Genomic DNA, 15,510 nt, shown 5'->3' with positions numbered 1-15,510 from the left:
CCATCATCGACGACTCACGGCAGCCCAGCTCCAGGTCGAGCTGTTGTTCACCATCTTAGCTGTAGAGGGCGCAGCATCACTGGCCCTCATGTGGGATCCAAACCGGGGCCCTGATGCTCAGAGCTGGTGTCCCAAGCCAACTCTTAACCAATGTGCCACTCAGCCAGCCCATGAATAGTTATTTTCATTAAAAAATGTAATTTGTATTAACAAGTAATGAGTTTGTTATTGTTATTTTCAAATGAATTAATAAATATTTACATTCTTTGTTTTAATTTCTAATATAGTAACTATGGACAGATATAACCCACATAAATAAAAGCTCTTTGGAGCCCTCAATAATTTTTAAGAGTGTAAAGAGGTTCTGAGAACAAAAAGTTTGGGAACCACTGCTCTAAGTCTAACCCAATCACTAACACAATGATACTTCAGAAATACTTCATAGAACTGGCAATTACTCTTCCACTATTCTCTCCCTCCCGAAATCTTTCCTCCCTCCCCTTCTTTTCACAAGAATGACAGAGAAGGGAGTCTGAGTTGATCAGTGGGTTTAGACAAAATCGAGTTAGAGGCCACTTTCAGTCCCTAGACCCTACTTAGCTCAGTACAGTCACCTAAGTATGCTAATAAAATCTATTTTAAACAGTTTCACTATCAATTATTGAAATTTTCTTAGAAGGGTTATTAAATTCATTATACTTTAAAAACATGTATTAATAAACATACCAGTCCCTGGTATCTGAAGGAATCATAGACGCTTCTGATGAAAAGCCAAAATGGCCACAGGTATTCAAATCTGAACTCCAGGACAAAATCTGCCAGTAGGACAAGTGCCCACACTACCAGAAACTTCAGGTACAAAAATGTACTGCAAAATATAAAAAGAATTAATTCAAGGTCATTTGTGAAGAGCTAGAAAGAGAAAAATGCACCGTTTTGTTTAAGAGACAAAAAATATCTTCATATATCATGAAAACAATGCAAATAAAGGACAAAAAGAAATGCTGCCATGGCCCATCTAAATTTTAATAGCTCTGGTGTTCATTCTGAGACCCACAATCAAAATAAGATGATGACCAAATGTGCTTAATTCCATGTAAGATGGGAAAAAATTAAATCTCACCACTATTTTAAATGTGCTAAGTGTCTGACATCAAAACACTGCAACACTCTCAAAATTATAGCTTTCAAGCTGTTCTTCATTAGAAGAAAATGTCACGGTTGAAAAGCTTCAAATTTGCTATTTCCCCACCCCTCTACATCTGTTTAAAGTCTCTGAAATTCCTGATGCACATCCCTACATGCTTGAAGAATTCTCTCTCCCCCACCCCCATCCCTTGTCTCTTTATGTAGTATTCATCTGCATTAACCAAATAAAAAAACAAATGACTTCCCAAAATAGAAACTAACTTAGGGAGCAGATGCCAATCACTACTAAGGACTGTGAGGGCACAAAAGTGTACATTAAAGAAAAAGCCCTAGAGCATCCCAGGCTTGCTCTAGCTGAGATATAAATGTGTGCACCCAGTTCCCACTGGACTTTTGTTAAATAAAAACACACAATGACAAGCCAATCAGAACACATAGCTAATCACTGCAGTAGCTCAAAACAATGTAAGAACATGGATAAAAAAATTATTTTTCATATAATCTAAAAGTCTATCCTTCTAGTTCATTAACTGTATAATAGATAATAGAAGCCTAGATAATAGAAGCCTTCAGATTCTACCTATCAAGCCCCTAATTCTATGTCCTTAACCCTATCAATTCTGAAGCGGGTTAAATTTAGGATTTTTTTTTAAAGGTTTTCTAAGATATACAGATTGTAAATACCTAAAATTCACTTTGACTTGGGCTAGAGCTTTGTAAAGTGTTTTGCAATACAAATATCACAATACTGATATGATTAAATCAGCTGTTTAAATATACACCAGCAACAACAAAATCAAGACTTTTAATAAATAATTTTGAAATAAAGGTACAAAAAGACTTAATATCCTTGGAGGGGAAACAATTAAAGCAGGATCCAGCATTGAGGATTCTTCCTGTGACCTCTCAAGCCACACAAGTAAAAGATGTCAAGAACAGACACATATGACCCTCAATGATACAGTGTCATAATGATATACATAATTTGCAACTAGGGTCAATGTCTAATACTATAATTCTTGGCCAAACTCTTTCGGCTTGATAATAAGTTTCGACTAAGAGGTTTTCTGTAGAAATTGAGGAACTCAAGGCAAACCAGAAGAACACAGGCTTAAATCCTAAATTCTACCTTTTAGTTTCATTTCACTCGAGTCACATTAGCCAAATGAGGATGGGGCCCTCATCTCACTTTACTAAATCCCATGAGTAGTCCAGTGGAGAGCAAGGCATATTTTATTAGAAGGAACTACTGAGTTATGCAGGGATTCAGGAGCACAAATCTGGTTTGCAACTAGATTTCCAAGCTACTTGGCTTTAAAACAGAAAGGTTTTTCCCCCTAAAACCTAGAATTGTTTGTAGGTCTTAAAGAAGAAATAATAAGCCCTTGTTTCTAAGGCATTTAAGAAATGGCATGGAAATGTATTCACTGATGAATTCTTTTTTCCATGGGGCTGCCTCTGGAATCTATCTGAATGAGACCTGGTGGGTACTTCATTATGTCTAGTCGTCATCATTCCCCAAACGGAGAAGGTAAAGTACTACCAACTGCTCTTTGCCCCAAATGCTCCCAAGGCATGGCAGGATCTAGTGGGCAACATTCCGTTTCACTATTTAGACAGCATTATCCACAGAATGGCAGCCTGTTGAATGTTTAATAACTCTATATTTAAACCTAAGGAAATACAGAAATGATCATCTTTGTTACAGTGACTACTCTTTTTCAATTCTGCAATTTCAAGGGGATTCCCTTTTACATATTTCATTTCTTTTGAAACAACTACTCTCATACCTTTGATGTTCCTTGACACCCAGTTCTGAGTCACAGTTTACAAAGTACAGATATCTTAGGAAACTTCATCGTTCACAAACATATGCCATACCCTTAGCTTTCCTTCTCCCCTTTTAGATGGGCCTGCATCTAAAAAAAAATCGAGAGTCAATCTAATTAACAAAGCTGATTCTAGTCTAGAACTAGTTTTGAATTCTACTGATTCAGACTCATATGTTTAAGAAAGTTTATGACAGTTGCCTGATTTAGCATTCTCTTAGCCCTCTTTATCAGTAAATTATGCCTATTATCCTTCTATAGGTACCTGTACAAAAGCTGAAAGACAAGTAACCTAAAATGACTGCTCATCACTGTAAAAACCCTAATTCCTTTCCTTCCATGTTCTGAAGGTCATAAGGATTTGCCAAATCCAAAGAAATGACATTCTAAACGGGGAGAAAAGGAGACAGAGTTTTAAGCCATTACAGCATTCGAAAATATTTCTTTTAAATCATGAAGAAAATGATGAAACATAAAATATTTTATACATACAGTTCATAATATGACATGTTAACTTGATGTTACTTTAATTCTCTGATCCAAATAAATTTACTAAGAACTATAAAACATCTTGAACAAAAACTTAAAAGCATAGCTACAACATAAAGATATCTTCCATAACAATATATTGAAACAAGGGTAGATCAGCAATGTCTTTGGACAGTCTTACAAGTTTCTCTTCTGGATGTTGGTGTAATGAAGAAGAGACATGTGCAATTATTAGGCTTAATGGTGGTGATTTTAAAAAAAATGGATATGAACTATAAGATTCCTTCTCCCCCATTCTATTCCTAGCTTTGCCATTTACAATTATTTTTTACCCGAATCTATTTAGCAATACCCTCCATCTATGGATTAATCACCTATGATTAATGAAAAGTAGTATTAAACATTATTCCTTTTCCAAGTAAAGTGCACCTTCTCTCTAGTATCTCTCTAGCTGCGTGTCACTGAGATCACTTTCTGGAGTCCACATAATGACCAGGGGGTGGCCATCAATCCTCAGTACTTGACCTTTTCCTTTAGCGGACTAATGGCCATTTAGTTTACTTGTTCCTCACCATAGAAAAGACTCTGTGGAGTATTTCACTGGCTGTGCTCGTGGCCATCTATCTCAATCCCTAGCTTTCCTGTCCTTTCTGTAATAGTAACTGTGAATTGCTTTTAGCTTTCAGAATGTAGCATGATACTTCTTGCACCAAACTGCTTTGTCTTCTCTGTTATCAAATACCTTTCTCTATTGGACATCACCTCTAGAATATTCATCTAGCTTCTTATCCAGCTGGTCTTCCTGCTTAAGTCTTATTACATATAATTAGAGTCTTGCTACTCAAAGTGTGGTCCATGGACCAACAGCATTAAGCATCACATACGTGCTTTTTAGAAAAGCAGTTACTTCAGGGCTCACCCCAGGCTATTTAATCTAAGCCTGTATTTTAACCAGATCCCTAGGCCATTTGTATATACATTAAAATTTGAGGAGTATTGGTCTATAATATAAACGTCTCATTGTCATGGAACTTCCACTGAATTTCACAATGTCTCAGAAAGAAGACGTCATCTACTCAGATAATCAGTCCTTATCTCCAAAATGCTAATTGTCCTTTCCTCAACTGGGAACGTTCAAATTGCTCAGGGTTGATTCTTCCATTTTTTTATGTTTCTTTCTGAGTCACAGACAAGATCCCTACCTAAGAATAATTTAAACTAAATGAGGTACACTTCCATTACTACTCATCCTTCAGCACGCAGCATGAACATCACTTCCTCAAAAAAGCCCCTCCCTGACCCCAAAGTAAAGACAGTTACCCCATATGTTCACATAGCATCTTGTGCCGTGAGAACATTTAGTGAAATTTATATGAATAATATTCTGTGTAATTAACTGTTTAAATGTAAAATCCTCAAGAGTAAAGGAGCTGCCCATTTTGTTCCCTGCTTGATCCTCAGTGCCCAGCACAGCACCTTGCACATTGCAGGAGCTTAACAGATATTTGCTGAACGAATGACCTGCAATGCACAAGAGTGCTTAGGACCAACAGCAGGGCTTTTATCCAAGTACACACGTACAATGAAGGTAGACGGAGAGATGATGCACAGGTGACTGGGAAGGGTATCTGAAAAAAGCAACAGCTACAAAGATAACAAATACAGCTTCTGCCTGAAGGATTACCAGGCACGTGCTCCCAATCTGTGCTGACTGTCCTTCGTTAGGAAGAAATGAATCTAATCAGCCTTGCTCTGGAAGCCAGACTATCATTCCATTTGGCTTACCTGCTACTGGCTCTGACTACAGAAGGGGTTCTCAGAGTGTCTTTTATTAAGCTGATATTAAAGAAATCTGCAAAAATGTAAAACCACATCACTCTTCTCTTGGATTTATCATTGCTATTTTTATATGAACTACTAATTATTAAAAATTTTTCTGTCTTAATTTCTAATACAGTAAATATCGAAAATTTTAACCCATATAAACAAAAGCTCTTTGGGATTTGCAACCATTTTAAGAGTGTAAAGAGGTCCTGAGACCAAAAAAAAAAAAAAAAAGGAAAGAAATGGTGAACTACAGAAAGTTGTGCATAAGCCTCAAGATAAAATGGACTAGAACCAGTGCTGCGTTCTAAAACTACATCTTTGTATAAAATTCAGAAAACAGGAGCAGACTGAGAAGACCTAAGCTATTTCATATTTTTCTTTTCTCTTCTAGACCTCCTGCAGACTGCAAAGAGAGCCTTTCTAGAGTCAATTACACACACACACACACACACACACACACACACTCTCTCTCTCTCTCTCTCTCTCTCTCTCTCTCTCTCCCCCCCCCCATATTAATACATACACAGCTACTGCAATGACAAATCTAATAGTGTACAATACGCCAAATTTAAAAGGAAAAAACCCCCTAGAATGGAAATCACTAAAAAAAAGTTTAAAGAACTGTGTGGTATATATTATTTTTATAAAGGACTATGTAGACTACAGAGATATCAAGGACAGGTACTGTAACCTAATGCAACTGGAGTTTGGAGTTTGGGAATTTCTGCTTCAAAAGCACTTTCAATAGTGCGGCCTCTATGGGGTTTGGGATGGGAATGGGTTAAGAAGCACATTAAGAGACAGAAAATAATCCACAGGCCCTAAAAAAACTGTGTTAATGTTGTATAAACATTAGAAATTCATTTCATAAATGAATCAAGTATTACGCTTCAGATCTTCAATAGTAATAATCATCTACCTAACCTAACCACACCTCGAATTTATATCACACTTGTAACTTTTCCAAATGCTTTCATATTAATTATCTCATTTTATCCTTACAACTGTGAAATAGGCTGGGTAGTTATTACCATTTTATAGGAAAGAAACCTAAGGAACAAGGAACTAATAGGTTGCAGGGCAGTGAGTGCTGAAAGAGCACAGAAATGCGAGGTAAGAGACAGCGAGAACAGAGTGACGTCTACATGCAATGCTGTGCTGCTGTACAACAACAAAAATTTATGTAAAGAAATGGACAAGGGTTTAAGTGAAGAAAAAAGCCAAGAAACTTTTATGTAAAACAGAATTCTAGTTTTGTTAATACACACGTTTGCTTATATAGAAGAAGGAATTATACTTATAAATTATATAAGTGATCATCCCAGAGCAGGAGCACTAACGTCTTTTCCATTATACTTTTACGCTGTCATATTGCTTTAATTTTACTTATGACAAGCATGTTACTTTTATTTTTTAATTGTTCATTTTGAAATAATTTTAGACTTATAGAAAAGTTGCATAAATAGTAAAGCATTCCCTTATATCTTTCACAAATGATAAAAACACTTTATCAAATTTGTTATTACTCTCTCCCTATATATACGTATACATATTATTTTTTTTCCTAAACCACTTGAAAGTAATTTGCAGATATAATACCCCTTTACTCCTAAATTTCTTGAAAATAAGGATAGTCTCTTATATAACCACAGCACAATTATTAAAATCAGGAAATTAACAATGATATAGTACTATTATGTGATCTGTAGACCTTATTCAAATTTCAGTATTATCTTGCTAATGTCCTTTATAGCGATAGACTGATTGATCAATAGATTGATCCGATCCTGGTCCAGGATCACATGCTGCACTGTTGTCATGGCTATATTGACTTTTTTTGTTTTTTTTAAGAGAGATTCTCATTTTGAGAAGGAAAAAAAGTTAATGGCTTTGCACAAGACACTCTTGGTACCTGTTGCTCCACTTGGAAAATGAAGATAATGACACTTTCCGTACATGTAGTGGAGAGTTTGAGAGGGTCACATGAATTATTACATAAACACCATTCAGACAGGATGAAGTTGCACAATACAGTAAAACAAAAAGTGGACAGACTTTGAGGTAAGACAGATATGGGTCTCTACCAAGTAACTAAACCTCCAGCCACCTCAGTTTCCTTGCTGTGAAACCAAAGCTAATACCCTTAAATACCCTTACTGGAACTACGTAAGACCATGTAGATAAAAATGTAATGATAGTAGTAGTTAACAGCTAATAACTTTTTAAGTAATTCGTCTGTGTCAGGCACTATGCTAAGTATTTTATGTGACTTATCTCAATTATCCTTATAATAATCCTTTAAAGTAGGTGGTATTATTTACTACTCTCATTTTACAGATGAGAAAACTGACAGTTAAAGCAGATAAACAACTTGTTCAACATCACACAGTTAGTGTCAAGGACATTATTTGAGCCCAATTTATATGACTTTAAAGCCCATAAGCTTATCCATCACACTGGACCTTCTCATCTCCTATTACATGCTCAATAAATATTATTTTCCTTTTTTATATCTCTTCCTTCAGACATATTCAAGTTATATAATTCTTTAATTTTCCAAGACAACCAAGTTTTTAAAAAATGAAATAAACCCTCAGTATCTTAATTCATAAACTATGAATTTGTAAACACACTATGAAGCTCTGTAGAAAAAAAATTTTAAGTTACATGCTCTTTACAGAAATAACAAATGGCACAAAAGATGGGGCAACTCAAGACTACTTTCCAATAATATTCACACTCCCAGAATGGTCACTGTAATAGAGAAACAAGCAATTTAAAAATAAAGACAACTCGTTTTTTTAAGAAGTCAGAAACACAATGGACCATGAGGTATATAGCTTGTCAATCCTAGAAAAAGACAGGAAAATAATATTTATTACATCTGAAAAAAGACTTCAGCTTTGTATTTCTCTCACCTGAGAGGATTTTTTATATAACCATGAACATGGTATAGTGAGGATGCTCACTCTAGTTCAAGTGTCCTTGCTACAAGATATGCAAAGTACTGACTTTAGTCCTGAGCAGTTTATCTGGTTCTTAAAAGTATTTTGAAGATGAACAAAGTAATAACACAATTTAAAAACAGAGCGAAGGCCGGCCGAGTGGCTCAGTTGGTTAAGAGCTCGCTCAAGAGTGCAAGCTCTGAGCAACAATGGTTCGATTCCTGGCCCGAGCTGAGCTGCCAAAAGGTAGGTAGGTAGGTAGGTAGGTAGGTAGGTAGGAGGTAGATAGGTAGGTAGGTAAATAAATAAATAAATAAATAAATAAATACAGAGCGAAATTCTTTCTAGCCACCTCCCCTGCGCTGGGTAGGAAACAGATCTCAAACAGCTCAAATGAGTCGCTGATATCTACAGATACACCTAAAGTGAACTAGTTGCAGTATTTCAATCCACTAAATCCAAAAACCTCTAAGAAAGAAAAGGCAACAGAGGAGATGGGGTGAGGGATAAATTACTTCTGATGTCACAATCTCATGACTCAATGTGAGCACATCATCCTTAAGGGCAGCATAGGAAAGAATACAAAGGAATGAAGGCCAGCGCTATGAAAGGGTTTTGAAGTCTGGGGATGACAGGAGGTTGATGAGCTGAGGACAATTTGATGTCAGTTAAGCTAAATGTAAAGATATAAAGCCTCAACGAATATATTCTAATAGTTGATTACATTTCTGAAAGTTTCATTACTAGGATACATGTGCCTGAACGTGAGAGACCTTGAAGAAATAATCACTCAGGTATTTGAAGAAATGCATGATGAAAAAAAGCCTAGCAAAGAATATGTGTTTTCTACTGCTGGTACGTACCATTACACTTAAGCAGCTTGTTGAGCAGACAGCTTATTTTTCTTCTGGACCTATTTCTTCAAAACGATCCAACTAAAGTAAGTACACCCAAATATAGTAAGCCTAGAAAATAAAGTAATCAGTATATTTGAAGAACACACTAAATTTCATCAGGAAAAGTAACCCAATTACAGTATTTCACTTTGAAGTCTTAACTATGTTGGAAAATTTTCTATCTTACCCTCCAGACTCCAGAAGATATATACTCGACAAGTTATATCTTGTTTTCTGCCCTTAAGTGATACCTGGATGGTAGCATGGAAAATGACAAAACAAAACACACATACACACTTATAAAACTCCAAAGGGTTAACATTAGTCAGGAGATCTCTGGGATAAATGGCCAAAGAAAAAGACTGGAAATATAACTCCTTATAGAATATGAATTGGGTCCACCTAGGCATATAACAAGAAAGTAAAAAGAATTACTAAGTTATTAAGCCTACCATTAAAATCAATCTCCAAATCTAGTGAGATTCAAGAAAGGCCATAATGAATCAACGTGAAGAAAAAGGAGAGTATCACTGATAAAGCAGGGAGCTTTTAAGCAAATAATCTGAAGTAGATCACATTCTCTCCTTTCCCTACTTCAACACATAGCAGTAATTTAGAGGGATTCTCAAGACATCTAGTGAAACTAACTACCGAGAGTACTCAGAAAAGAAGAATCGTAAATGCAAGTTGGAAGAAAGTACTTTAAAAAAAAAAAAAAAAGTAGTATACTACCAGCAAAAATTAAGTACAAAATTCCAGTGTAGCAGATTTGTTTAAATGTAGTTCATAGAAACTACAAGTAAAAGGGTTTAGCAAAACACCAAGCTGGAAAGGTTAATGAAACATTTCAGTTTCTCCATTATACCTACCCCATTGTACCAACAACCTCTCTAAAACAATACCGAATTTATCACTCAAATGTCAAGTCCAGCACTGTTGAAGTTAAAGCCTACCAAGATTACCAAAATGCTTTTAGGCTGTGAGGTTGCAACACTGGTATCTGGGGTTTCAGCTGCGGAACACGTGTACAATTAAGGCAGCCAAGGGTCATGCCAACCTCCAGTGGCTTTAATAAGCATAGCCCAAAGGAGTCTAAAACCAGGCTTAGGAAATATCATTAAGGAGGCCGGAAAAACAGTAAAGTGAAATCTCTGGAGACCAGATTACTTAGACAAGGGTCTGAAAAGGAAATTAGGAAGCTGAGAAGGATGCAAACTTTGACCTTTTAAAAAGTCAAAGGCCAGAAAATTCTTCTCTGAAATAAAGATGGGAAAAGGTATCATATATGCCAGGAACGTCCTGAGTCCTCAGTCCTAGTTTTAAGGCATTAAACTGTAAAAATATAAGAGTCAGGTACAGTACGTACTGCACTGCGTAAGCTTTCGGCAACATGTTAGAAGCAGAACCCAGCATGATGACAGGAAGTATTCATAAATGCACAAGTGAAGAAGTGCCTCCTTCAACCACCAGGAACAAAGATATAGTTTCCTAAAGCTTAAAACACGCACCTTACTTAAAATTTTTATTACACTTATTAGGTAAGTAACAATTTTAACTGCAGAGACTTTAAACATAAATGTTTCTGCCTCTTATCTTCTACTTATCACATCTTATCTTCTCATCTTCCTACTGTATAGTCAGTAATTCTCAGGTGGAAGGGAGTGGTGAGTATGGCAAGGAGAGAGGAGGGCACATCACACAGAATCCCCAAACGCTTTTAAAAACTACAGAGCACTCCAACCCCACCTCACCTGGAGAACCACTGCATGTAGTTAGACATTACTGTTGGGAGTCTGGTACATGTGTGAAGGCAGACCCAGGGAGAGAACCCCTGCCGTAAAACCTGAGGACCTCTGAAATGCAATAGTTAAGTAGAACTATTCTTTTTACTTTGTCTTTACTAACCTTTGTTCATAACTTTGAAAGTAGTTCCACATCTATCTTATTTGAGTTAGAAAATATTCGCTCACTCAGTGTCTACTTCATCATAAAATAGCACAGGAGAAAATAAAGCTGTTCATGTGTCAGGTGAACCACTAAAACAGAAAACTAAAATTTAATTCAACACAAATATTTTTACTTGACCAGAACTCAAAGTTCTTTAGGACCTCAATCACGGTACAAATTTAAGAGGGAATTATTATGGCCTACTAGACTGTAAACTCCTTGAAGACAAGAAACTATGTCTTATCCTATATCCTCCATAATTCCCTGAACAAGATAGGTTCTTAAATGAGTAGAATTGATTAGCTTATATTCACTTATTTATTAATTCACTTACTCAACATTTATTGAGCACTGAATTCCTACTCTTTGTCAGGTTCTATGCTGGCTCAGATTTTTTTTTTTAAATGACACTGAATTTTAGCCCTTAATTATTTATATAAAAGAAAACGATCGCCATTCTTGTTTCCTTTCTCTCATTCTTGATTATGAACTTGACTGGAATAACATTTCTATAAATTTCAATTTTCAAATGATGAGCATATATCTAAATGTAGCTAACATTAACATAATGTCTAAAACCTATTTTTATTCTACCTTGCCCCCGAAACATAATTCTATCACAGCCGTTATACTGACAATAATATCACTTGACAATCACCTCAGTCACAGTTGCTGGATTGGAGCCCATGATTAAAAGCGTGTCAGCAACAGGATTTTTTTCAACCCAGACCAACAGCAACTGACCCTTGTTTTGACTCCTCAACTTTTGTTTATAGTTGTACCAAATCTTACAGACTTTCCTGCCTCCTTCAAGTATAAGCCAAACATGTGATAAACACATGGCAAATAATATTTTCATAGCATGCTAGAATTTAGAGTTTACAAATTGTATATACCGTATCTCCTTTGGTCCTCAAAACTCATATGACAGATGAGAGAACTGGGGATCAAAGCTGTGGATGCCCTGCCTGTTTCAAGTGGCAGAGCTGGGACTTTGAGTCTGAACCTAGGTCTCCTGATGCCCTCAATCCAGCGCCCTCTTCACCACAGCTGCCTCTTTGCTACGCCAAAGCTCAGAAGAAAGTTGTAGAGACTGAGAACATGAAAATAATAAGTTCATGAAAGGTTATGCTGTGAAAGATCGGACAGTGGTTGTCAAAACTGTCAACAGAGCCTCAAAAAAACAACAACCCAGAAACAAAGCTGTTTAATGAGACCAAAATTGGCCAGATGTTGAGAAACAAAATGGGCAATAGATGGTGTGAAAAACAATTTAGTATAGACCTAAAATTTGATCAACAGAAATTTGATATTCACAAATTCTCAAACACCACAATTTATAACTAGCCCACTCATTCAGTTTGCTTTAGAAATGACTGGAAGTTTTCTAAATCTCTTTTTAGAAACAGAATTGGGAAAAAAAAACCCCAAAAAAACCTATGATCTTGTTCTTCAGCCCAACACTCCATATAACTAAAAAACAGATAACTGGAATGCTCATTTGATTTATGATGCTCCAATAGGAAAAACAGGTAGAAATATATTTAGGTCTTTGATTAACATTTAACTTAAACAATGCCAAACAAAGAAGGCAAACAGATTTTAGAGCTTGAAGCATTGTTGGTTTCTTAAAATTTTACAGATGAAACTCTAAATCACTTTTCAAAAGTTATTTACTTAATCTTTAGCATAAGAATTCAAATTCCAAAAGCTCATCAGTAAAACAATCTTCATTAAACAAGGAATTCACATTGATTCACACTGATTGAATGGTGACAATGGGCAGGTACTAAACTGGGCATATTTGTTCAAATACAAAAAGAACTGAAATACAACAAAAGATATGTAAACAATATGGGATTCCCAATCTTCTTACTATACAAATGGAGGTACATCATCATATGTTACTGTAAATAGCAGCCATTCAAATGCCACAGTTGTCATTGGTCTACCAACTCTGTTTTATATTCTTTTTATATTCTTGTGTCACTATTAATATTTAGTTGTTCAAATCTTTTTCAATAGCCAGAGGAAAAATCCTTTTTTAATTCAAGAATTATAGTATGTGCAACTTGAAGAGACTTTTCCCCATCATTAAATCTATAGGAGAAATGGTGTTCTCCCCCCCCCCGTTTTAGTTAAAATGGTCACGTTTGACTGATTCAGCAGCAGGGATTTTGGTCTGTTTTACTCACTGCCGTACTCTTACTGGCTAAAACAGGGCCTGGCACATAATGGATATATTATTTGTTGAATGAATGAATGATTACTATGATATAGCTCATTACATAAGAATATATCCAGGAACTTTTTACTTTGACTTCTTAATGCTTTTAAACTTGAAATAAGGAAAACCCTCGATGTTTATTTACATCAGTCAGCTGCTTGTGAAAAGCAATCACTCCATACGTGTAAACAAAGCATGTGAGAGAGGTGTAGTTATGCTAAGGCAACTTAGGTGTTTTCCCTAACCTCACATATTTCTCAAGTCCCACAGCTAAAAGAGCTAAACTGCAAAACACCATGAGGATGCAATTAAGCCTATATCCACATGCTGAGAATTCTCCTTTGTAAACTAATTACTTCTTCACTGAAATAATTTCTTCATCAAGGCAAGTACCATTCAGAATTAACATTCTGAGAAGAACCAGAAAATAACAGTCGTACACAAATTCTGCTTAGGGAAGCTGTGATTGTCACTAAGTTGCCCCATGAACCTGTTGTCCTTCTCCCCCCATCAGAGTACTGAATTCAATTTCTATTTAAAGGCGCACTGTTTTTCTTTTGGAAGAAGAAATAAAAAACGAATTTGGAGACAATCCCTTTGAAAAGGTTGGAAGAAAACCATCCTCTTGGAATTGAAAAAATAATGTTTGTTGAGGAAATGATCATCAGCTCCTTTTGAGTCTGGAGCGGGGCCACGGGGCATGATTTGGGGGTATAGATTTCATCCCTGGGTGCCAAGTTTGAGATACCATAAGAGAAGTACAAGGCGATAAAAGGGTCAACGTGGCCACCTGCCCGGTCTGCCGGGGGACCGGGGGGCCACTATCTGTTCCCAACTTTGTCAGCCTGTCCCTCCAGTACATATGGTCCTCGAGCCTCCCAGCTCAGGTCTGCGACTCCCAAGCTAGAGCGGGGCTGGGATGGCCAGCGGAGGCCCGTCGGCCCCGGGAGCGGACCTCGGGGTCAGCGGCGCTGGATGGGGGACGCGGGCGGGGAGGGGGCTCGCCGCCCCTCCCCCCGTCGGGGCTCGGGCGCTCCCAACGGCAGCGCCGCGGGTCCTTCAGCCCGCGCCCGCCGCCCCCTCCCAGCCCGGCCAGTGGCCCTCGGCCACACCCCGCGCCCCCGGGGCGGACCTCCGGCGGACCGGTTAGGACCCCCAGTGCAGCGCTCCTCGGGAGGGCCCCCCACGCGGGCGTGCGGCCTAGTCGGGGTTACATAACGGGGCCGGGCCCCTCTCGAGCGGCCCGGGGCCGCAGGGCCCAGGCCGGGGGAGGCGGGAGCGCTGCCGCTCACCTGCCGTAGATGCCCTCGGTGATCCGGTTCCGCTTTAGGGGGCGGCGGAGCTTACTGCAGTCAGCGTTCCGCCGCTTCATCCTCCCGCTGAGGGGCCGGGTGCCGCCGCCGCCGCCGCCGCCGCCGCCGTCTCTTAGCTTAGCCGCCGCCGCCGCCGGCCCGCCCCGCGTCGGGCCTGGACTCTACCCCTGGGGCCAGTCACACAGACATGGAGCCAGCACCCGGGGGGGAGGGGGTGGGACAAGGAGGGGGGTACTTAGAGCCTCCTCCGCCTTCGGAAACAAAGAAATGACAATTCCGGGGCCCGCCCGCCCCAGCACCAGCCAGCCGCCTGCCCCGCCTCCTCGGCTCCGACGGACGGCCCTCGGGGCCAATCAAAGGCGTCGCTACGCCGCTGCTGGCCAATCCCAGGGCCCGCTAAGGTAAAACGGACTCTAAAACCCGCCTCTTTGAAGGACAGAAAAATGCGCCAATCATTATGGTGTCTGGGCCGGTGCCTCGGCCTATCAGAAAAGATTTAAATAGAGGCTTATAAATAGGCCCTATAAATATAACATCCTATATTATGCCTTGTTGCGAAGGTACACTTCATTATTATTGGAGTGCGTTTCACTGTATTATAATTCATATAGCATACTGTGCTATTTTTATTGTAGGCTAATGATATCGGGAGGCCTGGGTTTGCGGCATGTGCTGTTTCTGCGCTGACATGTGCTCCAGTCAGTCGCGTCATTATGTAAGAGGCTCGCAGCATCCTCCCCATCCGGGAGCCTCCGGGGACAGCGCCGGGACCTTTTCTGCGGATCCTGGAGTGCTCGGCCAGGCCTGTCGCGTCAGCGCACGACGGGGATATGAATGACAAAGCAAACCCCACCACACACACACACACACACACACACACACACACAC

The 15,510-nt window shown here is 38.7% G+C and overlaps 1 protein-coding gene across 1 annotated transcript in view; it reads right to left on the bottom strand.

The window, feature by feature from the left end:
* MACO1 (macoilin 1) overlaps positions 1 to 14,929 on the bottom strand; it is a 53,369-nt gene extending 38,440 nt beyond the window's left edge. Inside the window, exons 1-2 of the mRNA XM_019650212.1 lie at positions 14,602 to 14,929; positions 727 to 868 (exon numbers count right to left, since the gene is read on the bottom strand). Coding sequence (XP_019505757.1) covers positions 727 to 868; positions 14,602 to 14,681 — 222 coding nt within the window. The 5' untranslated portion in view covers positions 14,682 to 14,929. The remainder of the gene's footprint in view (positions 1 to 726; positions 869 to 14,601) is intronic.
* Positions 14,930 to 15,510: the final 581 nt, after the last annotated feature.

Source organism: Hipposideros armiger, unplaced genomic scaffold, assembly GCF_001890085.2.
Source record: "Hipposideros armiger isolate ML-2016 unplaced genomic scaffold, ASM189008v1 scaffold_138, whole genome shotgun sequence".
Classification (NCBI taxonomy): domain Eukaryota; kingdom Metazoa; phylum Chordata; class Mammalia; order Chiroptera; family Hipposideridae; genus Hipposideros; species Hipposideros armiger.
Note: the sequence above shows the minus strand (reverse complement) of the source record. Positions and strands in the feature narration are given on the sequence as shown.